At 36.5% G+C, this 23,896-nt stretch overlaps 1 protein-coding gene across 1 annotated transcript; it reads right to left on the bottom strand.

Annotated features, from left to right (window-relative positions):
• Nucleotides 1–799: 799 nt before the first annotated feature.
• On the bottom strand, nt 800–17,663 carry srsf6b (serine and arginine rich splicing factor 6b). The gene is made up of 6 exons (XM_077202643.1): nt 17,188–17,663; nt 13,706–13,884; nt 11,343–11,464; nt 6,791–6,993; nt 6,629–6,700; nt 800–1,876 (listed from the first exon to the last, which is right to left on the bottom strand). Exons 1-6 carry the CDS (start codon nt 17,292–17,294, stop codon nt 1,441–1,443), a joined length of 1,119 nt encoding a protein of 372 aa, XP_077058758.1. The 5' UTR covers nt 17,295–17,663; the 3' UTR covers nt 800–1,440.
• Nucleotides 17,664–23,896: the final 6,233 nt, after the last annotated feature.

Here is a 23,896-nt window from a genome sequence, read left to right as displayed (position 1 = left end):
CATTTAATATATGCAAATCGATAAATCGCATCTAAAATTTTTTTTGTTTATATACATACAAACAAAAAATAATGTTAGATGCGATTTATCGACACATGTGTATATCAGTGGATATGTGTTTTTACATATATATATATTGTTTTTCACAAAAACTGACAGCACTAGATCTAATTTATTCATTAAGTCAGTTGCAGAAACTAACCAGTCTCTTTCAAAACTGCTCATAATTGTTATATGTAACGTATAAGTTATGTCACAAATCATTCTCATTTCTATGCTGTTTTTTATTATTATTCTGTAGTCTGAACTGTGTTCAATAGATGTAGGAATTTTAGCAAAGGCAGTGATTCTATGAATTAATTTACCAAATGAAAAAGCTAAATGTTTTGCCCTGGCCTAAGGCCCTCCGTCAGTCTGATGGCGCTGTAATCTCTTAAACAGACGAGAGAAAACTGAGTGGAAAGTTTACTGAATGATTTTTTGACTTACCCCGATTATGTATGGTGAGATTCCTCCAGATGTCACATACAAGAAAAGTCACTTTCAAATAAGCAACAGAACCCGTATGTGAACTTCATGCCAGTCTGCTCATATAGATGTGGGCGGAGAGGTGAAGAAATATTTTCACCCCGACTATTACAGTAATAATGATAATAATAATATTTAAATAAATTATATTTTTGAGGTTAAAGACTCGAAATGTCTTGTAAAGTAATGTGTGTACTTGTCTTAATTATACCTCATATGTGGAAAAAAAACAAAACGGCTCATATTTCGAGAAAGAAAGCAGCAGCAAGACTGGAAACCAATAAATGTTTATTTAACTAAAACACAGGAAAATATCCAAAAATCCATTTAAAAAATGAGATCACAGAAATCACACTGCAAGTGATGCATTCAACTTCCTGTAAACCAAATTTCAAAGACAATTCAAGATGAGCAAAAGCACTAACAGAAACAAAAAGCTTCCAGGAGAAAAAAAAAAAAAAAAACAGCTCAGCAAAAGACAGGAATGAATTACTATACAGTGAGGAAGCACAGCCGACCACTCAACTATCACATCTCGTTGACTACACCACAAAAGGACAGTTGCAAAAGTAACTCCAGTTTATAACGTATCGTTACAGCCTCAAACCTCACACTAAAGCAAAAATATGATAGGAGCATGTAAAGACATCTTATAGCAAAGCAAGTCGAATACAAACAATGGCCAGAGCAATGCTTACAAGCACACAAAATTACAAATTCTTATTTGACACGTCTGATGTAGGGGAGAAAAAAACCATCTGGTACGCAATTTTGTTTTCATGCAATGTTGAAAACGGCACGTTTATCAATATTACACCGGGCTCGGCCTTCTCAAGCATTTGGTGAATGTTCATAGGCTGTGAATGATCGATTAAACACTGAGCTGTGCATTAGATATTCCAATGAGCGACACTAGTCTTGAGAGGCAGACCTAGAGCGGGAAGGAGACTTGGATCGGGAAGGAGAGCGAGACGCTGAGCGTTTGCCGGGCGACTGCGACTGATGCCGGTTCTCTTTAGGGGACGGTGAACGAGAGGTCGATTTGGCCCGGTCTCCGTTTCCATTCTCCCTCGGTGAAGCAGAGCGGCTTCGGGACTTCTTACTGACGGACTTTTCCTTGGAGCGGCTTCTGGAATCTCTCTCCGACTTCGCTTTGGAGCGACTCTTGGAGCGGGATTTGCGCACATCAGAACGAGAGCGGGATTTCTGCGTACGCGAGCGGGACCGAGACTTCGACTTCCTGGAGTGGGACTTTGATGGGGATTTGGAGTGAGATTTTCTCCCAGACCTGGAGCGGGATTTACGGCTGGATCTGGAACGGGAGCGGCGCTTGCTGCGGGACCTTGACCTGTAAACACAGTCAGAAGATTAGACTGCAACTAACAATTATTTGGATTATAATTGATTAGTTGGCCGATTATTTCTTCGATTAAATGGATTTAAAAGCCCAATTTTCTTTTCTTATTGACAACACACACTATTCCACATCCTGGCCAAAGCTGTCATTCAAACCAACTGAATGTGATGAAAACATTGTGAATATATTTATACTATATATGCAAAATGACAGTTTAAATCATTACATTTTATTTTCTACTTAAAGGATTAGTTCACCTCAAAATAAAAATTTCCTAATAATTTACTCACCCAAATGCCATCAAAGATGTTCATGTCTTTCTTTCCTCAGTGGAAGAGAAATTAAGTTTGAGGAAAACATTTCAGAATTTTTCTTCGAATAAATGACTTCAATAGTAACCAGCCTTTTGAAGTCCAAATCAATGCAGTTTCAAAGGAGTGCTCTAATATATCTGCAACCAGTGTTGTGCAAGTTACTCCCAAACTGTAATACATTATATATTACTTGTTACTGTTATTTAAAAGTAATTCATTACCTTACAATATTACTGTCTCAGAATTGTAATGCGTTACGTTACTCCTGTATTACTTTTGAGTTACTTTCACCAAAATAACTATACAGGAGTAGAACTTAACATTCTAAAATGACTAGGGCTGTAAGGATATGCCATATCATATGAAACCGAAATCGCGACACTCAGATCCACGAACCTGCAGAATCGCGACACACCCCTTCCAACTCCCAGCGTTATCCATACCGTCCAGTTCCAATGCTACCACATCTTTAAATTACTATTAGTATTATCTGAAGTTTTAACTTAACATTATAAAATACGTAGACCTACACCACAAAACTAGTTGAGGATAAATTATTTAAAATTTGGGAATTCCAGCGTTATGGACATGACATTTGCAGTCAAAACTTTAAATATAAATTCTCAGAAAATGCATTAATACCAAAATATTGAAACGTCTGTTTATCCATAGGCTCCTCCCTGAAAGGAGTCCAGACATTAGAAAAATATCAGTCTACACATGCGTTTTATATTTAATATTAGGGAAATAGACAGTCATGCATGACAAAAAAAATCTTTAACTTTTAGGAGGCAACGATTTTTTTATTTTTTTTATTTTTGTAATTCTGTGAATTACACCGCGCAAATCGGATGAAGAAGGGTTGGCTCTCCACAGAACATAAAATATTCATTTTATTTTTCGTGTTCGCATTTATGAGGAAAAAACAATGTTACAGACGTGACAGTTCTCCGTTATGGACGCGACCGCTCTGAAGCGGCACTAAAAGACTGCTTTAAAACTCTCACAGAGACCTTACACACACAAAGCCTTTCTTTAAAGTGAATTTCGTTTTGTATTAATTGGATCTTAAATTTAATCAATGTTTCGTCAACCAATTACCTGGATTTAAGCGCGTGAACTGGAGCGCGTCTAATACCGAAACTCAGCGTATAAGGTAGCCTATTCACGGACTTGAAAATGATATCTATATTGAAATGTCTACTTGTAAACAGAACAATTCAAAACGAAAGAAAACAGACTGCTCTCTGCTTATGAAATGAAATGTGCATTTCTCTCTGGTGCATTCACTACTGCGAAGATCGCGAGGCAGCATCGTCAACTTCATCTTGACTTTATTAATAAACAATTAAAATGTCTCCTTCCTATATTTGACATATTCATAATCATTGCTTTTGCCGGTTCTTTGTGACAGCTTTTCGGTGCATCGGCAGCGCCGCCGCCCTTACATGAACGCGTCACCACCGCATCAAAAACATGATTTTGTGATGAAAACATGAAAAATAGCACATAAACATAGCCTAACTGTTTAGAAAGAAAACAGAGAACAAATAGCCTAATGTGCATACGCCCATCTCGCGAATGTAGTCTTCTTCATGCCATCTTCACCATTAGCCGCTTTTCCACTGGCCAGTGCGAGCACAGAGGCCGAAATCATACCTCACGGCACTCCTGTAAAAAATAAATCGCTATACAAATATATCAGACGCTGCCATTAAGTCTTTATTTACAGACTTGGACACCACACGCGGCTATTGACTGACCACGAACAGGTAATTTAGCCTACTTGCATCTTTCATTCGTTAATGTCTCGCGGTCTTGCTGTTTTTTGTTGTTGTTTGTTTTACAATTAAAACTAAAAGTCTGTTGTAACGCAAGCCTTACTGAACATGTACCGAGTAAAATATTACTGAAAATTGATAAGTAATGCCTTACACTACTGCGTTACAGCAAAAAGTAATATGTTACTGTAATGCATTACTTTTGTAACGCGTTACTCCCAACACTGTCTGCAACGCACCAGGAACTACATCATCACGTTGAAAGGACAGGCTCGATGTCGCCGGCACCGCCCTACTAAAAAGTATATATTAGGGGTGTAACGATATTCGAACCGAACAACCGCGATACAGAACACACGATTCGAATTGCGATACTCTCATTGCGTACCGAACACGCCCCTACCCGCCCCCTGCTACCCCGGCCCCGCCCAGCCCGGCTCAATGGACCTCATGTCTTATGTGTACAGTACACAACTAATTCGGTTTTGTTGCCTAACCACCATTAACACCAAATAACAAGCTCCGTGTTTTTTTACTTTCGATAATAAGCAAGGTGTAATCTTTCAAATTCTGTCTATTTGATCACGGAATTCAAACAATGAATGGCGTTTTGGCGCTCTTTGCTGTGGCGTGACAGATCGCTGCAGGCATACTAAGCTCCTCATTTCAAGCGGCAGCGCGGCTAAACGCGATCATCTCTTCCTCGTTACAGAATGGACACCTGAAGGTATGTTGAAAGATGCAGTATACTTACTGAAAGGCATCATAACTCGTGTAATCGCTCAATCAGTGTTTCTGCAGCGTAAAGACGTCAATAAAACAGCATAGCTTGTCACTAGCAGCATTATATTTACCTCAGGAGGCAAGTGATTCAGTGTCCACAACTTTGGTTCCTATAAATGAACTCTTGCACTAAATAAATCCACCATGTTAGCCTATATATTATATTTTACTTAACCTGTTAATGATATATTGATTATTTAATGTATCTTTCATGAAAATGACAACTGTGTAAAGTATTATATTTCAATAACAAATTAGAGTAAAAACACAAGTTAATGCAAAAACTGCCTTATGTTCAGTTTACACGTTTTCATACAATGTGTTTATTGTTATATCTAAAAAATAAATAGCATCTGAATTTAGGTTAAAAGTGTAGGCTACAACCTTTAATGTTATAGTAATGTGCGGCTCCCTATATAGTTTACAGATTTTTTTTTAATCCTTGTGAAACGTTTAATTGTAATTTAATTAATTTAAAGACAAAGCCAATTTTTTCATTAAACCACTGTTAAAAAAAGAAGAAGCAATTTTAGCTTTCTAAACCGAACCGAGACTTCAAAACCGTGGGAAAACCGAACCGTCAATTTTGTGTATCGTTACACCCCTAATATATATTTAATTTTTTTTGAAAATGACCTAACGTTTCTCTAGATTAGACTATCCTCCTCAGCTGTGATCGTACACAGCCTGTTAAAGCACTTCAAAGACCTTTGAAACTGCATTGATTTGGACTTCAAAACGTTGGTTGCCATTGAAGTCCATTATTCGAAGACAAATCCAGAAATGTTTTCCTCATTAGGAAATTATTATTAGGAAATTCTCATTCCGAGGTGAACTAATCCTTTAATATTTAGAATACACAGAAAGACTACTCCCTACATGTACATAGTTCTTTCTTCTTTGGCTGTTTTGTTTAAAAAAGGTTTACATTTCTGATAAGTAGATGTGCGGCAAACACTACTGTATTGTGTGTATATGGGCATATATTTGTATGAGGTGTGTATGGTGTTGATATGAAGATATTCAATGTTTATTAGTATCTGATGTGCATCTGATTGAAATGTAATTTTTACCTGAGAAAAAGTAAATAAAAATAAATTAAAAAAATCATTACATTAAAAATTAAGATAATAAAGAAAAAAAACCTCAGTGTTAAAAGATAAGAGGAACTGCAGGAACACATTCCCTCTGGATACAGTAACCCGTTACTGTCACTTCTTTATCTGTAAATGTTAGAAACGTCTTACATTTATATTCAACTACACGCAGTAATCTCTTTACAGTCACCACTCTCATAAAATACTTGAATTACAAATACTTTAATGTTGACTTTCCGAAATTCAACGTCCAACAACAGATCTTTCAGTAAAATGAATATTTTTGCACTTCCTCTGTAATGCTGTTCGACGTGCCGGCGCTCAGTAAAGTCTGAAGATTAACCCAGACTGTCAGGACGAGCATTCATGCAAAATGGAAATACTCCCATGAATTGGTAACACTTACAGGTAAGGATATAACAGAAAAATTAAAGTTTTGCACCAAGGAAACATATCACCAATTTAACAGCACATCTGAAGGGCAAGCCATGTTAAACATTACGCTAATGCATTAGCTTGAAGCTTTGAACACTATTTTAGATGCATTTTGTCAATAGAAATACGTTATTCAGGGAAGAAATTTGACGCGACTGACGAAAGTTTTCTGCACACAGTGGGCAGACAACTATAATATGACATGGTTGCCGATGATTTTCATTATCATCTATTTTTGTTTTTATCAATTAGTTGTGGCAGTCCTACAGAAGATTGTTAGAAAAGCAATCAGTCACGTTTTAAATCACACAAACATGTCGCGCGCCATCTTACCGAGATCTGAAGCGGGAATGGCTTTGTGAACTCCTTCGGCTCCTGCTTCGAGAACGGCGTCTGCTACGAGACCTGGAAATATTGTTTGATTCAAGAAATCTACAGAAGACATTTTTCAAACGCACAAGTAAATGAGATGAAGCTAAAAACTGAAGGCCTGACCTTGACCTGCTCTCCGAGTAGGAGCGCCGGCGTCTAGGCTTGTCCTCTACCAGACGTATTTTTCTTCCGTTAATATCAGTGCCATCCAACTTGTCAATAGCTCTCTTCATATCAGAGTGGGAGCGAAACTCGATCACGCCCTCATTGGTCCGTTCTTTGTGGGCGTCGGCATAGGTCACCTCTCCAGCTTGACGCATGAAGTCCTATAGTGTAGAACAAGCTCTTCAATTACTGATATAAAGGTTTTCTAAAGTCACCAAGTGTCAGAATTACAGTAATGACCAGAAATGAGGAAAATATAAACATAAGGGCTGTCAACAGAATTAAACTGCACATGCCAAATAAAAAGAAAACCCTTGTGAAAAAGTGTGCTTAATTGTATTGAATGTACACACACACACACATATATATATATATAAAATAAAAAAGTACTTGCAGATAATAAAAAAATAAAAAGTGCTCTTAAAGCAAATACACTAATTTCAAAGAGTGCACTTCTTAATGTACTCAAGTAAAACTTAATTCGACATTTTAAATCATTGTTTTCATATTTTGTTGTGACTAACATAAGTACACTTATTTTTGATGTGTTTACTTCTAAAGCACATGTAAAATGCTTGATTTTAATTTTAACTGTAGTGTGATTCAATATTGAAGTTAAAGGGTAATATGATGTTATTTTAATGGTTTCCTTTATTTATTCCTTTATTCAACATATTTGTGCAAGAATATGATCTGAAAATTTACTAACTCAAGTCTCCCAAAGGGATTTATTCCACCTAACAGAAAATCGTATCGATCACAGTCTGGATATTATTTCCTCAAATGTCCATGTCACAATATAATATATTAGCATAATGCCAGCCAAACACATAAGCAAATAAAGACGAGGCTTTAAGAGTTAATTATTATTAACAGATTAGGTGACTTAAGGTGTTTGGCCAATCAGAGCACTGAGATTTTTGGAAGGAGGGGCTTTTTAGGAATCAGAGCATTACAGGCAGACTGGTAATAATGTTAATACAATAACATTAAAGCATAATCAAAGCATATGACCCCTTTAATACATTTTAAGTGTACTAAATTGCAACTACAAATATACCATGTTTAATAGAAATGACATACAAGTACATTTTACCATAAATTCTTGTCAGTACACTTTAATATGTACTGAAGTCCTACTTAACAGTCACGATCCCGTATACGGGATATCTAACTTTACTTCGCTATATTACTATTAAATCCTAATCTAATTATGACAAACTATATATCGTTGGAAAGGTCTTAGACTCCTAAATAGATATTTTAGCGCTGTTTTTTCTTACAAATTATGTTTGAACAGTAATATATGAATTTATGACAAGAGTGCGCCTCAAAAAAAATCGACGTCATTACAGGAGTTTCGGACCCGTCACAAAAGTCGACGCACACACTTTTAATAATTGAAACTTGGCTTTTCATGCTAAAAGTTCATAATAAAAAAATCTAGTATTTGTCAATAAAAAAAGATAAAATTATATTTTAAAAAGTAAAAGTAAGAAGTCCTCTAAAAAGTATAATATATATTATATATATAAATAATTTATTATTATTATTATTATTATATCACATATTTTAGTAGTTATCATAAATTAAGTATCATTCGAAAGCTTTCGAACTCAGAAATCATTCTGTGAAAACCGTTTTGAAATTGGATGTTGCGTTACCATAGAAACAGTATTTTTTTATAAGGCCCCTCCCCTTTTGGGCATCATCTTTCATAATTTATTATCAAAACCTTTTCTAATCTTGACAAAACACATTGTCAGAAAGGTCTGAGTCTCAAGGTTCCATATTTAGTGACAGAAGTGATATTTGGATAGAAATTTATGAATTTGTTACAGCAGATGGCATTCAATTAAATTCAATGGAATGCAATGGCACCCGGTGGCTATTTTTGGTACTACGCCTAAACAAAATCTCATGGGAACTTCAATTTTTGTGATATCAACTTGAAATTTGGAACACAACTTGGTTAGATATATAGCTTTCATTTTATAGTAAAAAATATTTTGTAAAATATTTGTTTTATATTAAAAAAATATACTAATAAAGTATATTTGATTTACTGTAAATTGTAACTTCCATAACTTTTTCATACTTTAATTTATTGAAGTGCTTTCACTTCAGTAATAATCTGCTGATTGTTTTCTTTAAAACAAGACCAAACTTAGGTCTGTATTCCAAAGCATTCTTGAATTACAACCATTTAAGTTTGTATAGTGCATTTTAATGTCAATTATCAAAAGGGGGGTAGACAGCTAAGGGGTTAAGTGGGTCAAAATTTTATTCAACAAAGTGCATTTAACAAAATGTAAATTGTAATCCATTTATATTTAATTGCATTTAACATGCAATTAAGCAAATGAAGAGTTTACATTCAGATTATACTTAAATATTATTTTAAAGTATATTATTTCAGTAATAAGTACTATAAAAGTATGCAAAAATGTACTACTACTTTCACAAGTCTCAAATTTAGTTACTGTTTACGTACATTAAATGCAGACTAGGGCGGCACAATTTGGGGAAAATGTCACATTGCAATTATTGAGGTGAATATTGCGAATGCGATATAAGAAACAAATGGTTTCATGAGTCAACTTGCTTGGTCCTAAAGCAAAATACACACACAGATTAGTGATAATTCTGAAATGTGTATTTCTCAACTCAAACTAGCAACAACTAAATGATTGATAACACCTCAAATGATCAATAAGCCATTTTTCATCATTACAATTGAAAGCTATCAATTTTTTTTAAACATTTATTAGGCTTCAAAAAATATAACAGCTTTTAATTTAAGTGAACTTAAGCGAACAATCCTCACATAAACCCATAATAAATGTCATATTTACCTGTGCCCTTCCTGTCTAACAGGTAGGACATACAGAAATTAAATAAAGTTATCAAACAGCCTGCGCTGCATAAATTATAAATGATACATAGACTAATCCTTATTAAACTACAAAAGTTCTTTAGTCAAAAGCAGTGAATAATTTTCTCTGTTAACTTTGTTCTTTACTTTACTGACAGAAAGTTTTATTGGCTGCTGGCCCTTTAAGAGCAGCCGCTGCTGACAGAGACGTGATCTCACATGTGCCTCATTCTCTCACAACTCCTCATGTCCATCATAAGACTGCTCTTATGTTATGAAGATAATTGACAATGACATTTTGGCATAATTGTGTGTTATTGTTCGTTCAAGCGCGAGAAAGAACTGGATTCTGGCGCGCGGTCTGTGCGCACGATACTGGTCGGCGTCTTTCTGTGAGTCACAGTAAGGACATTTCCCAGGCAGCACGCTCTCTTTTGACTTGTCGCGCATGAATGGTTTAAAAGCATTTGCACGAATAAGAGCGGGATCATGTAACGCTAGCCAAAAGATGACAAAAAAATAACAGATGCTGCATTAACTGCCCTAATTTGTTTATTTCATATAAAATCGCAGCATTTTGCATCATATAATCGCATCGGCTCGACATCGCGATTGTGATATGATTAATCGTGCAGCACTAATGCAGAGTAATTTATATTTAAAAAATATGGGCCCGGTTTCACAGACAGGGCTTAGATTAAGAGCCAGCATTAGGCCTCAGTTCAATTAGGGCTTTTAAGGCAGGAACACACCAAGCCGACGCCGACGAACTAGCGCTGATGAAAGCCGACTGTGTTGTCGCCTCGCGTCGGGGTAAAAAGCTGTAGGCCTACTTGAACACACCGAGAGAACTACTGCCGACTGTTAGCTAGAATGTGCGTTCTGAACCTGCGTGTGAATGAGACAACTGTCTATTTCTGCAGATATATTCATCTATATTCGACATTCAAAAAGAGAAAACGACGCTGCAGATAACGTTCAACAGACCATTAACAAAGCAGTGCGTGCTTACCGTTTTGAATAGCAATCCTGTTAAACACTTTCTTTATTCCACTCCACTCATGTTAATATTTGCCAAGGAACACTCATGTAAGATGACGTAACATAACAGCAGCCTTCTATCTGTAGGCCTACCTTTTTGACTTCTTTGCTCTGTTTTGCTATTATTCTCATGCACCGACTCGTTCACTAAGCTGAACAGCCAATCAGAGTTCTCTCTCTCTCTCACCGACGCCGATTCAACATGTCCAATCGGCTGTTACAAAGCCGACGAGGAACAATTTCAGCCGACGGTGCTGAACACACTGAGAAAACTTAGTCGGCCGAAGCACAAAAACTGCCCGACGGCCGACCGTCGGCTTGGTGTGTTCCTGCCTTTAAGAAACTTTTATTAATGTGCCTTAGAAAACAGCATCTTGAGACAAAACAATGTCACTGACATTAAGGTTAAAACTTTCAGTTAAAACTATCATTTTTGCACTAAATTTAATTGACTACTCTGCATCGCTACAGAAAAGGGTCAGAGGCTGTGATAAGCTCAGACGTCAAGTACAAAACCTCACTGGTATTTGAATCAGGTACTTGAAAACAGTTCATAAGAGGACAGCAACAATTAAATTCCAACAAAGTGCTTACCTTGAGGTCCTGCCAGCTGCAGCGACTGGACAGGTTCTCCACTATCAGACGGTACTCCGTGCGAACGGGAGGCCCATATTTGTCTCTTCCGCTTCGGCTCCTGCTGCTATAACCACTACTGCCTTCAGACAAAAGCCAAAAGACAGCAGACAATCAGAACTGAATTAGACCCAATGCAAAGGGCGCACACAAGGCAACCTCTTCAGACATCAAACTGCATAAAGCATGATGTTGAGGAAAGTCTTCCTACCCCACCCCATTGAATAGTCACACCCAAATAAACAGACCTCAGCACCACATAGTTCTGAAGGGAACGCTTACTGTAGGATTATTAAAAACAAACAAAATAAAACTTGACATCTGACCGCACTGGATTTGTTCAATCAGTCCTTCTGAAAGGGCCAAAGGTCGCATTGCTGGTCTTTACCCAACAGCTCAAGAACAGCAATGCTCTGAACATGAATACCACTCCAGCGACACAAGGGCGGCACAGGTTTTAACGTGAGCCCCAATTTTAAAGACAGCAAACGAGTACATGATAACCTCACAGGGCTCCAGACTAACATTTGAGAGCAAGTTCTACAGGTGGTGACGGCAGGGCGGATTGTTAATCAAAAGCAATTTAATTAAAAAGTTACTATTGTTTTGCATTACCAAGTGCAGTTACTAGTAAAAGCACTGAGCAAAAGTTACTACGATAAAATTAACTTTTAACAACATCCCAAATTTTATAGGGAAACATTTAAGTGTACCATTGTTTTTCTATAGTTTCATACTGAACTGACCGACAGCTCCAGTGATTATAAAATGAGTGCTCTTTACTTTGTGTAACTCTTCGCAACTTGAATAAGTTTTGTTTGTCATGAGACTGTGACTTTTGCTTCTTTAGTACAAAAAGTGTCAAACTTTGATGAATGTATTTCTTGATTTGATATTTTATAAAAAGGGATTATACCCAAGCAATACATGTGGTATAATATAAAAAATATATATTAGTGAGCGGAACTAGCTAATAAGCCAATACGTGCTCCTCTGTCGACATGTACTGTTATACTGGTAATTTCATGCATGTTCTCGCAGCAATGTTATTAATTTGGCTGCAAATTAAAATCCTTTCTCACTAGATCTCCCAGCCAACAGTGTAACGTGATCGAGCTAACAGAACCTGTTCTGAGCTTCAACTGAGTAGTGCGGTTTTGTTCTGCTTTCGTTTGACGTCTCTCATATGTAACAGAAATGGCAGCTCTTATGAGTTGGGCAACATGGTGGTCGCACCAGTGAGACCTCTATAAAAATGTAGTCGCACCGGCAGGAAAAATGGTTGCAAAAAGCAGCAACCATTTGGTTGCAGTCTGGAGCCCTGCCCTCATGAAAACAAACAGAAGTAAAATTACAAAAAAATAAAAATAACCAAGACTACTTACATTAGATGCTGACGTTACCTGTCTACTGACAGAACAGCGACAGCAAAAGACACATAGCAAGGGAAGCCCATTGCTCTTTTTAATAAAGAAAGAAAAAAATAAATAAAAGGAAAAACTAGCGGGTAGCTACATAAATTTGTTTAACCTGACCAATATTTCGTTCAACATAAAAACCAATGGGTTTCCTCACCATCACCCTGGTCTATTGGCAAAAGGCAGCTGTCATCATGGCTTCCGGTTAGGTCAGCCAAGGGTCAAAGGGCAAAGGTCACACACACATTGTAAGGTGAAAGCCAAGGCCAAACGGGACAGGCAGTCATCTTAGCCTCAATGGACTCGGACTCAGCCCGCACCGGACTCTTTTAAATTGAAACATCAAGGACTTTTGTTAATGTTGAATTCAGATGTAAACACAAAATCGCATCGTCACACGTCATACTGTTTACATGCCAGTGAGGCTTCAGGTTGTGGCACAAAACAAAAAAACAACTCATTACTAAATCTATTAGCTAGAATAGATTTAGAGCTGGAGCAATACAAAGTGGAAACAGCCCATCATCTGACATGTAAACATCTTTAGTCCCTAACTTTTTAGGATTACTCAAGTTATACTGCACATTTTCATGACCCTTGGCATTTAAAAATGGGCCAAAACTACAAAAGCAAAGGCATCTTTTAAGGGAATCCCCATTTAAAAAGTTCATATTTCAGGACCATCTGCATTTAACAGAACATAAAATATCCCAGAAGCCTTCGATCTGGACCACAGGAACTGCAGACTTCAGAGAAATGGAGTTAGTCACTGGATGAAGGTGCAAATGCCGTCCACTGGAAATTAAAACAGTTAGGCTATTATTCACCTCCACTTTTTCCTCGTGCCTGAGGGGGAAGATAAAAAGAGAACAGGTTTGTCGAGATGATGAATGAGACTGTACTTACTGCGGCCACCGCCCCCATAACCCCCACCGCCACCGCTACCGCCACCGTATCCATCTCGGTCTCGCCGCGGTCCTCTCGCGTGCTCCACGATCACACGCTCCCCGCACAGATCTTTACCGTTCAGCTCGTACACGGCATCATCGGCGTCACGGTTGTCTTCAAACTCCACAAACCCATACCTGAAAAAAAAATAGAATAAATAACATCAGACCTGGGTTTAAACATAGAACGGTGAATATTGATTTTTTAATTTATTATTTATTAAACATTTTAAGTGTATAACCATTTACAACAAAGCCCTAGATCCACCCACAACCATAAGACTAAATAAAAATAAATATGACACGAGATTAAAATGAAACTGTGATCTCAAAGTCTCAAAATCTTTGGATGAAGTCTCAATAAGGTCCAACTAAAATTGTATTGCATTTCTGGTAGCGTCGTGCACTTAAACTGTGGTACACTCCAAAAGGGCAATGTCCAGCAAATAGGACATCCAAATAGACATAGCTGGCATATTGATATTTCGAAATGATTCAATAAATTTAGATACTTCAAATGTGAAATTAAAACAGCCAGTAGGTGGCAGCAAGTCACTGTTAAAGAGCGATTCATTGAGTTTCAACCGATTCATTCAAACAGCTGATTCATTCAGGAACAAAGCATTTGACTGTCTAAATGAACGAGTCATTGAATCATTCATTCAGTAACAAAACACCACAGTGCATTGAGATGCAAAACATTGTCAAATCACCTTCATTTATATAGCGCTTTTTACAATACAGATTGTTTCAAAGCAGCTTTACAGAGATAACAGGAAAACAATGCAACACACTTTGTTTCTGCTGTTACGTCATAGTCCAGCTTAAGTAAGTTTAGTGATGGTTCATTTTTGTTGTAATAAAAGTTAATTTATATATATATATATATTAGGGCTGCAACAACTAATCGATAAAATCGATTATAATCGATTATGAAAATCGTTGTCAACGAATGTCATTATCGATTAGTTGGTCTGCTTACGTCACGGGGAGCGTTTACTGGTACGCACACACACGCAAGGTCTCTCTCCCTCAGGCGCTCTGCCGAGCGCGCGCGCTACACGGTTTGGAGCAGTCTCTTCTGTCTCGCATGCGCGCTCTAGATTTCGGGAGTTTGAACTAATTCGCGGGCATCAGGGAGCCGCAATCAATATGCGGGAGACTCCCGGGACTTCCGGGATCTTGGGATGTCTGTATTTTGTCTCGAGCAGCAGGTTGCGCAATCAGTTCGCTCGCAACGTAAGTGATGGATTAAAATAGCGCTACCGCAGAAATAGGTTAAATTAAAACGGTGTTTACAAAGTGAAGCATTAAATACAAAGGCAGTTAATAACAGCAGCAGTAAAATATTGTTTTTTAGTCACTGTACTCAGTGGTTTTCAGCGAATGCTTGTGCACTAATGCATAATTTCTCCTGTCCTTTACTCAAGCCTGTTAGCTTGCTGGGTAACATTACCTCCATTCCGTTCTCTTTTTATAGCATTTGTCTACTAAGTTTTAATTGTTTTTCAAACGCGATCTACTGCGGCTCTACATTCACACAATTGTTTTCAGTCTTTCTATATTTATTTAATCAATTTCTCCTTATATTATATTCCTTTATATATTATATATATATAATATATATTATATTCTTTATCCTTATATTCCTTATATATAATTAATTTTAAATAAAAATTAAATGAATTATATATTTTAGAAGTTTTTAGTTTGTTTTTAGTTCAGATATTCACATCTGAACAACATGTCTGTGTAAATTTGTTTTAACAAAAATTGTGTTAAAACATAATATGTTGGATATCTTTTTTTTAACAATAATCATGTTTGTCAACTTGCCATCAGCAATTATCATTAAAAACAATGCAAATATTGATATTAGTAAAACTCAATGTGTGGCTTTTGCACTTTTTAAAGTACACTTTTACACATAAATACCCTGATTTACGGTTTTATTTAGTTATAATAAAAAAAACTAATTTAATTTCTATCCGATTAATCGAAAAAATAATCGTCCGATTAATCGATTATCAAAATAATCGTTAGTTGCAGCCCTAATATATATACAGCCGCTCTGGAGAAAACAGTGATTTCATCCTCAGCTAAGTTCAGTTCTCGTATAAAGGTGTAAAATGGTGTTTAGATATTGAATATGAAATAATTTTCACCCAACTGAACATGTTCAATAAGCGTTTGTCAATGTCTGTTGGCGAAGTGTGAACGAGTTATTTTGCATAAAATTCTAAATCCAATGGCCAACTTGTTTTTTGGAGTAATAGAACTTAGTAATAATCTGCGCTCTTATGCAATTGCGGTTACCGGAAACCCCAGAGTAGTAATAAGCAGAACGTGCAAGTAGTCCATTCTTATTTTTTTATGGAATATTGCAGTATTTTATCGATGATTCATCTGTATTTTTCTCATATTCTTGGTCAAAACAACTTTCCCTCCCTCTAGCAGCAACATCCATTTTCTTCTCGATGACGTGTTTACTGGCGCGAGGGCGGGGCAACCAAAGTCCCTTTCAGGCTACAACCATCCAATCAGCTCACTCGGATATACGTCACAATTGGGCAGAAGAGACTAGAAAAACTAGCCTACATTTTCAGGCTCACAGTAAGGTGACAATGTCCACAAAAAGGCAATGTTAGGAATCAATGGAAAAACAACAGTATACTACCAACTATTTAAAAACAAGTGGTTAGAAATTAGTGCAACACTCCGGTTAGGGAAGTTAAAATCTCGTAAATTTTCTCCATGAGGAAATTGATTTTTAAAAGAATTATGAACAAATTATAAAATATGCTCTTGTTGAAGTTGTCATGGTTTCAGCTTATTTAAACAATCCTGTTTGAAAAGCAGAAATCATGGTGAAACTAAGTTACGCCAGGCTGAAAAAAGTCTGACATGTACAAAAAGTCTTCGTCAAAAATCGCTTTTGAAAACACATTCTTTCTATTCAAATTAGATTAAACGCTTTGTTTTATACAATTTAAATCGCTTTAAACTGCTTGCCAGTTTTATGCACAGCACATTTTGACACACACAAAGGCAGTACATTAACGTTATCCAATTCAGGTCATCACCACCATTACATTTGTGCATTCTACCTTCAGTTGATATTTTCTTAGAGAAGCAATAATTTACTTATTGTGCTTCAGAATCGAGGCACAATGTAAAATCGTATATACTTTACTCATCTGGTCGTATAAATGTAGTTCACGCGCTGTGGACAACAATTGTCCGCCATTTTGAGCACGCGGTGAGAGCCGCTGTCAGGCGGATAAAATTAACAACATTACGCATTTAAACTTAAATTGTCACTTAAATTCAATATCGCAAGCATTACGAGGTATTTATATGTCATAAATACATAGTAGATGTAAAGTTGGTATGCTTATTATGAGGCCATTGTAAAGGCCGCGGCGCGCTCCACTAACTTACCCGTTCTTCAGATCGATCTCCAAAAGCTTCCCGTACCCGCTGAAAAACCTCTGTATATCTTTCTCCCGCACATGATAGCTCAGCCTACCGACATACACTCGCGGCATGGTTGAAGTTCAGTAACGTTTAATATCAAACGTACGAACCCCTGTAGCTTTAATCGCTATCGTTCTCTTCGGAATGGCCACCTAGCGGTTATAGCGGTCACGTTACCGACGTCACTTCCGGCGTCTCATCGCGCATGTAGCAGTATGCTAGCCTAGAGACGATAGGCCACGTCCACACGAAGCCAGAGCTTTCCCTATCCGATCTTTTTTTCCTCGTTCTAAAAAAAAAACTCCGTAAACACGGCGCCGTTGTGGTGAAGAGATGAGTCCCACCGAAGAGATGGGTCACACCATAGATATCATGATGTCTATGGGTCACATAGACATAACAATTACATGATTGGTCCCACCTTAGGACCCCATTAGTATGCCAGTAGTATGCCTGATCTAAATATGTTCTCGCTAAACTTGTAGAAATAAAAATATTATGTAGAATGCTAAATCCCGCTGCTATGGTAGTACCCCAGAGTGCAAGATAAGATAGCAAATAAAAGATAAAAGCGGTTTGTTGCCATCAAGTAATACATTTATTTGTATAGCGCTTTTCATAGTAGGTTGTGTCAATAGCAGACGAGAAAGGCCGCGAAAATTTTAAAATACTTTTATTTTGTCACGAAATGTAGTTTTAATAGCTTTTTCAGTCAGGAATGTATTTATTTAGATGTCAAATCTGTGGTTTATTTATAAAGATAGCGCCTATTTAAAAATTTGATCTGACGTTTTCGGAGTTGTGAGATGCAGGCGATCACCGGGCGCTCATGTAACCCGCCTGGAACAGCCTTAACTCGGCTTGTCCTTCTGACGTTTGCCGCTGGCTGTCTCTAGTCTAGTGGTTAAACATGAGATATAATTCGGGCGATCTTTAGTCTCATTAATCTATGATTTGTTCCCTGGCAAATCGTTTTGGCTGAGGGCAAAGCGAAGTTTCATAACTTTATATATTTAGGCTATTTAACTTTAACGTTGTAGCCTGCTGACTTAGTTTGACGGAATCTTAAAACTGAAATTTAACAAAAAAGAGACAGGGTTGTGTCATTTTATTTCATATAGCCTATAATATATAAAATATATCACCAACACGTCATGTATTTTATCATGTATGGGATGGGAAGAATTTCAGAGTTGTCTTGAAAGAAATCCAGCATTACTGACAAAGGCTCAAAAGAGAACATTAAAGAACATAAGCTGACCCGACTCTCCTTTAAAACAAAGTAATTTAGCCTTGCTAAAAGAGTTTTTTAAAAACAGGTTGCTGTTGATAATGTAGATAAAAAAAGTTTTTGTTCTGTACTTAGCTTATGATGCAGCCTACTGCAATATTAAATATATAATACTTCAATGTGTATATAATATAATGCACATTTGCTTCTTTGTAAATTTAAATCAGGAACGGGCAACTCAGTCCCTTTTTTATGTCTCCTTTTGAGGTGGAGTTTACCTCCAACCTTAATCAAGCACACATACATTTTTTAACCAAAGTCTTCAGGTTTACTTATAGACAACTATAGGGCGGTGGGTTTGAGGTGGAGCTAAATCTGCAGGACAGTGGATGCTGAGGATGCCAGAGTAGCCCACCACTGCTTTAAATCATGCAGAACATAAGCTGACCCGACTCTCCTTTAAAACAAAGTAATTTGAATTGTTTGTGTGTGTTTTTTTTTTTTTTTTTTACTTTTAGGACTTAAGAACATCTGACAATGGGATGTCACGACTTATTTTTCTGTTTGTTGAGAAAAAGCAACACCACATCAGTGATCACATCTTCTTTTAATCAGTTAGGGTACAAATGAACCAACTGTTTAGATGAATAAGAACATGATAGAGACATGTACAGGGAAGAGCAAGACAATTATAATAATCATTAATAATATAATCATTATTTTCCAACGCAATATCAAATCTGTTTTCTGTATCATAGTTGACTGTATGGGATTCTGTGGCACTCATTTGTGTGGTTTCAGCAGCGGTGAATGCAAATGTATTTTGATGATCCATTGTTTTTCATCTTTTTTATTTTATATGTGCTATTTTATCAACTTCATGCTGTATCCTCCAATAAAGTGTTGTGCAATAAAGTATGGTGAATATGGTGTGAACGTGGTGTTCTGTACAGTGAATACAACATTTTACTAGGCTCATACGAGTTTATTTCATAATAAACAAAACAAAAATCCTACATCTATTAAAAATGGAAGCATGCACACTACTGATGTCAGAAATGTAAGGCACAAGATGAAATTTTGGAAAAATTTTTACAAAGGTTGTTGTCCATGATGACAATTAGATTGTACTGCCCTTCCACAGGGGTCCAGTAACAGCCCTGGAAGAGCACACACATTTCAAATGGCTATAACTCAAAGTATGGTTAGGACAAAATTGGCAGGACATCTGCTCTTGCTATGTTTACTAAATAATGTTGGACACAGTTTTCAGACATTTATGTAAAGGTGGCATAAAGTTGTTTTTTTAAAGTTCTCACACAAAAAAAATACAATTTCAGTCTGTCTCTCATATATGTCATAAATGTTTGCACAATAAACATATTTAGACATCAACCTGTCCATTAAAGACAGGTACTAAATTTTTTTACACACCATCATATTTACGACATACATGTAAAAATCACACGATTATTTCAGAACTTTTTAGACTGATGCTTTGATTGATTCGTGACAACTCTGTCTTAGTGGCGTTTTGCAAACGGGCATCGTGGCGGCCATCTTTTCAGGTCCTGTCTAGGTGGGACTCATCTCTTCACGCTTAGAAATGATTTACTCTGGGTACATTTTATACACAACAGTTTGTACTTGAAGGTGAAACCAAGGTTTTGTGAATTTCTTAATGAGCTTGTGTATTTTAGAAAAGCCCTTAAAGTAATGAAAAAGAAAAATTCAATAAATATTTTTTTGTATTAAAGAAGAATATGATTTAGAAAACAAAAAACACAAAAACCTAGCCCTATTTTTTTCTTGTTGTATTGTATTTCTTTTATGCACCTGTTCTGTATATTCTTATGCATTCTATAATGTAATTCAAATTTTTGCACACTGTCGATCGAAAGGGCAATATATATATATATGTCACATGATTTTAGAAACCCTTTTTATTATTTATATTACAACGTATATTACAATCAATAAAACATTGTCATTTTTAAAGACACTTGAAAATGGCCAATGAGAATGTCTCTCATCATTTTTTTTTTAATGCGGGGCCATATATACGCTTGTCATGTTTCACAGGTCCCTTTCGTCAGAAATTCTACGAAATTTTGCAAAAATGTAATCTCAGGACATCTGTGCATCTCTCTGGACAGTTTCATTTCTGTGACCAACCATCTCTGGACAACATCATCACTTCGACCAATACATGTACCTTACTTAATTCAGAAATACAATTTAATTATAAATTTAAATTAACATTAATTATTGTTCCTTCTTTTCATCTAACATCTCAGTAAGTATACATCACACTGTGTATTTTAATAATGTTTAATTGTAATTACATTTCAATAAAAACGAAATGACCGGCCTGTAATAATTTTTACCGTTATAGATGATTGAGACAAAGTTCATAATTCTTGCCTGAGCCCATATATATATATATATATATATTTTTTTTTTCGAATAAACTATTTGCAATGTTATAATACATTGTGGACGAAAGTCTTAGAAATCTCTGCCGTTGTGGCTGAATGAAGAATTAAAAATGTAAGGCCTCCTTAAGGCACCTTGCACAAATTGGGAGTTTGAGCACCTGGGCACAGTTGCATGAAACGCCTTAACAACTTAAGTAATTATATTTATAACTAGTGCTGTCAAAGTTAAGGCATGCGATTACTTTTTGTCCAGTTTAACGTGTTAAAAATATTTTACGCAAATAACGCAGTATTTTTTTTTCCGTCATCCTTTAGCTAGTGTTACATTGATCATGTTCTTATTCCTGCAAATGGTTTTATACCATTCAAGTGCGAGAAAACAGAAGAGAATGCGCTGTCTGTCAATGTCCTGACACACACCACGCAGAGACAGATGCGCACCACCGTGGCACAGCACCCAATAAAGCTGTCTGTCACTCAGGGGCAAACAAAGAACAAAAGGAACAGATAAATTACTCACTGTTCTTAACTAAATAACTTTTGTAGCTTTAATAAGGAGTCATTTATTTTTAATTTATAAATTATGCAGTGCAGTGTTTGATCGCTTTATTCAATTTCTGTATATTTCCTACATGCTAGACAGGTAGGGTTATGGTTGTGGGGGGGGGGGGGGGGGTCATATTTATCAAGACATCCCTAGCTGTATTACTATCAGTGATACTGGCCTTCATTCATAAAAATATGTCATTAAACAAGTACTTAAAATATACTGTCTTTATTTAGTCATTTTATGTTATTTCTACATTAATCTTGAGATTAAATGTGAAAATATTAAATGATAAAATATATTGACGCATACAAACTTGAGCGTTTTTAATTGTGATCAATCGCAATTAATCACAGAAAAATATGTGATTAATCTAGTAAATTTTTTGGACCACTGACTGCACTATTAATAAGTAAGCTAATATTAATTAATTAACCTAATATCATTACTTTTGTTTTGAATAAGAGTTATGTTACAGTTTTCGTTGTATGCGGAGGTGAGGCAGTACATGGAGCGTGGAGATTACCAAGAGAACGCTGACAGGGACCGCAAGAGAATTGTCAGGCGTTCTTCTAAGAAGTTCATTGTGCGGGGGAAGTAGAACAAATATTGCCTTTTAATATATTATTTTTTCTGTGATTTATAGTATCCACTACGTTTGCTTATGATAAAACAATTCATTTTACATATTTTTTTCTTCAATAAATAACATGATTTAAATATTGTGTGTTGCGTTCATTCACATTACCTTTGTATGTCTCTAAAACAGATGGACATCTTTATTTTAAAACTGCAAACTGGTCAAACCGTCTGGTGACTGCCATGACAACCCAACTACAGGTGGGCATCAAGGGAAAACAAGGACATTTAATAAGATTGCAAGCGCATACTACTGGCAAGGCATCTTTTCGGACGTCACGAAATGGGTAAGATATTCGAAGACTCAAACTCCTGGCCCACGAGATGGTTTCATACAGCCCATCAAGTGTAAATAATTAACTCATGGGTACGTTATGTAGAGGCCACAACATATTATATTTAGGCCACAAGATCATATATTCAACTACATACTTATGTCGTGGCCATGTGTGTTAAGTCGTGTCCTTAAGATCCTATGTTGAGTTTGAGACCCCTGATGTAGTTGTAGAAAATAATGTGTTTCTTTTGTTTGCAATGTTACAAACACCAAATGTTTTATATTTTCGATTGCCCACTGTCCACAGTGTCAGCTTAATGATACTATTAAAACAGTGGCTCCAGTGTTGCACCCTATCAAGGTCACTAAACCCTGGAGTGTCGTAGGAATGGATTTGATGGGACCATTTCCAACCAGTCCTCAGGGGAACATTTATGTCCTTACAATGACTGACCTCTTCACCAAATGGGTTTTCGCCAAATCCCTGAAGTGTAAGACCGCAGTTGAGGTGGCTAAAGGGGTCTTACAAACATTTAATGCATATGGACTGGTTGAAAGAATAATCACAGACCCGGGGAGGGAGTTTGTGAACCAGGTTATTATTATTTAGTTAAGAAGATTTAATTATTAAAATGTTTGTCTATATGTTATAAAAATCTACTATGCCTTGCATACCTTTTTGATAACAGCTAAATGAGGACATATTTAAGGTCTTGGGTGTGAAGCAGTGTGTCACGTCAGCTTATCACCCTCAGTCAAATGGACAGGATGAGAGGACTAATCAGACTATAAAGAGGGGATTGTCAAAGTACTGCAATGACATGCAGAATGACTGGGACGAAAACCTGGAGGATGTGGTGCATGCCATCAACACCTCAAAGCAGGTTATTGGAACTATTTAAAAAAATATGTATATGAAACATATAAGTTAAAAAACATTAATGACTCGTTATAACGTAATTCAACCGACTTCTATAATAAAGTGATTGTGTCTGATTTGTAACCAGGCACTAAAGCGATTACCCATAAACGTGCTTTGAACCAATCGTATTGCTTGGGTCCTAAGGTGGGACTCATCTCTTCACCACACCCTCTAAAGAAATATCTGCGTACAAACGAAACCACTGAAACCGACGTAGCTAAAAACAGAGAAGAAGACTTGCGCATAAACCTTGCGTGCTGTATACAATAGGCCTAATATTAGGAACAGTAGCTTCTTTTTTTTCTCTTTCTTTTTAACCAAGAACTTTATTGAACAATATGAAAAACCATAAATGGCCTGGTACAAAATAGGAATGAGTCACGATATTCGATTAGTTAGCAGACGCATAAAGCTTGCCACAAAGAACCGGCAAATAGCCTAATCATTATGAATGTGTCAAATATAGCAAGGAGACATTTTAATTGTTTATTAATAAACTAGTGTTTTCTGTGACGATGCTGACTCGCCACCTTCGCAGTAGGTGAAGGTGCTTATAGAGATAAATGCACACTTCATACGGATTATAAGAGAGTTGTCCGTTTCTTTTCGTTTTGAATTG

The sequence above is a fragment of the Siphateles boraxobius genome, unplaced genomic scaffold (genome assembly GCF_051911475.1).
Source record: "Siphateles boraxobius isolate OS27281-9 unplaced genomic scaffold, OSU_SipBor_1 5, whole genome shotgun sequence".
Lineage (NCBI taxonomy): Eukaryota > Metazoa > Chordata > Actinopteri > Cypriniformes > Leuciscidae > Siphateles > Siphateles boraxobius.
The sequence above is the reverse complement of the archived record's forward strand: the minus strand, read 5'-3'. Positions and strand labels throughout refer to the sequence as shown.

Bases quoted from the DNA above. Each gene is read 5' to 3' on its own strand.
- srsf6b (XM_077202643.1), bottom strand. From the start codon at position 17,294: ATGCCGCGAGTGTATGTCGGTAGGCTGAGCTATCATGTGCGGGAGAAA. The intron at 13,885-17,187 runs GTAAGTTAGTGG...TTTTTTTTTCAG, and splicing joins GAGATCGATCTGAAGAACGG to GTATGGGTTTGTGGAGTTTG. The intron at 1,877-6,628 runs GTAAGATGGCGC...CTGTGTTTACAG, and splicing joins CATTCCCGCTTCAGATCTCG to GTCAAGGTCCCGCAGCAAGC.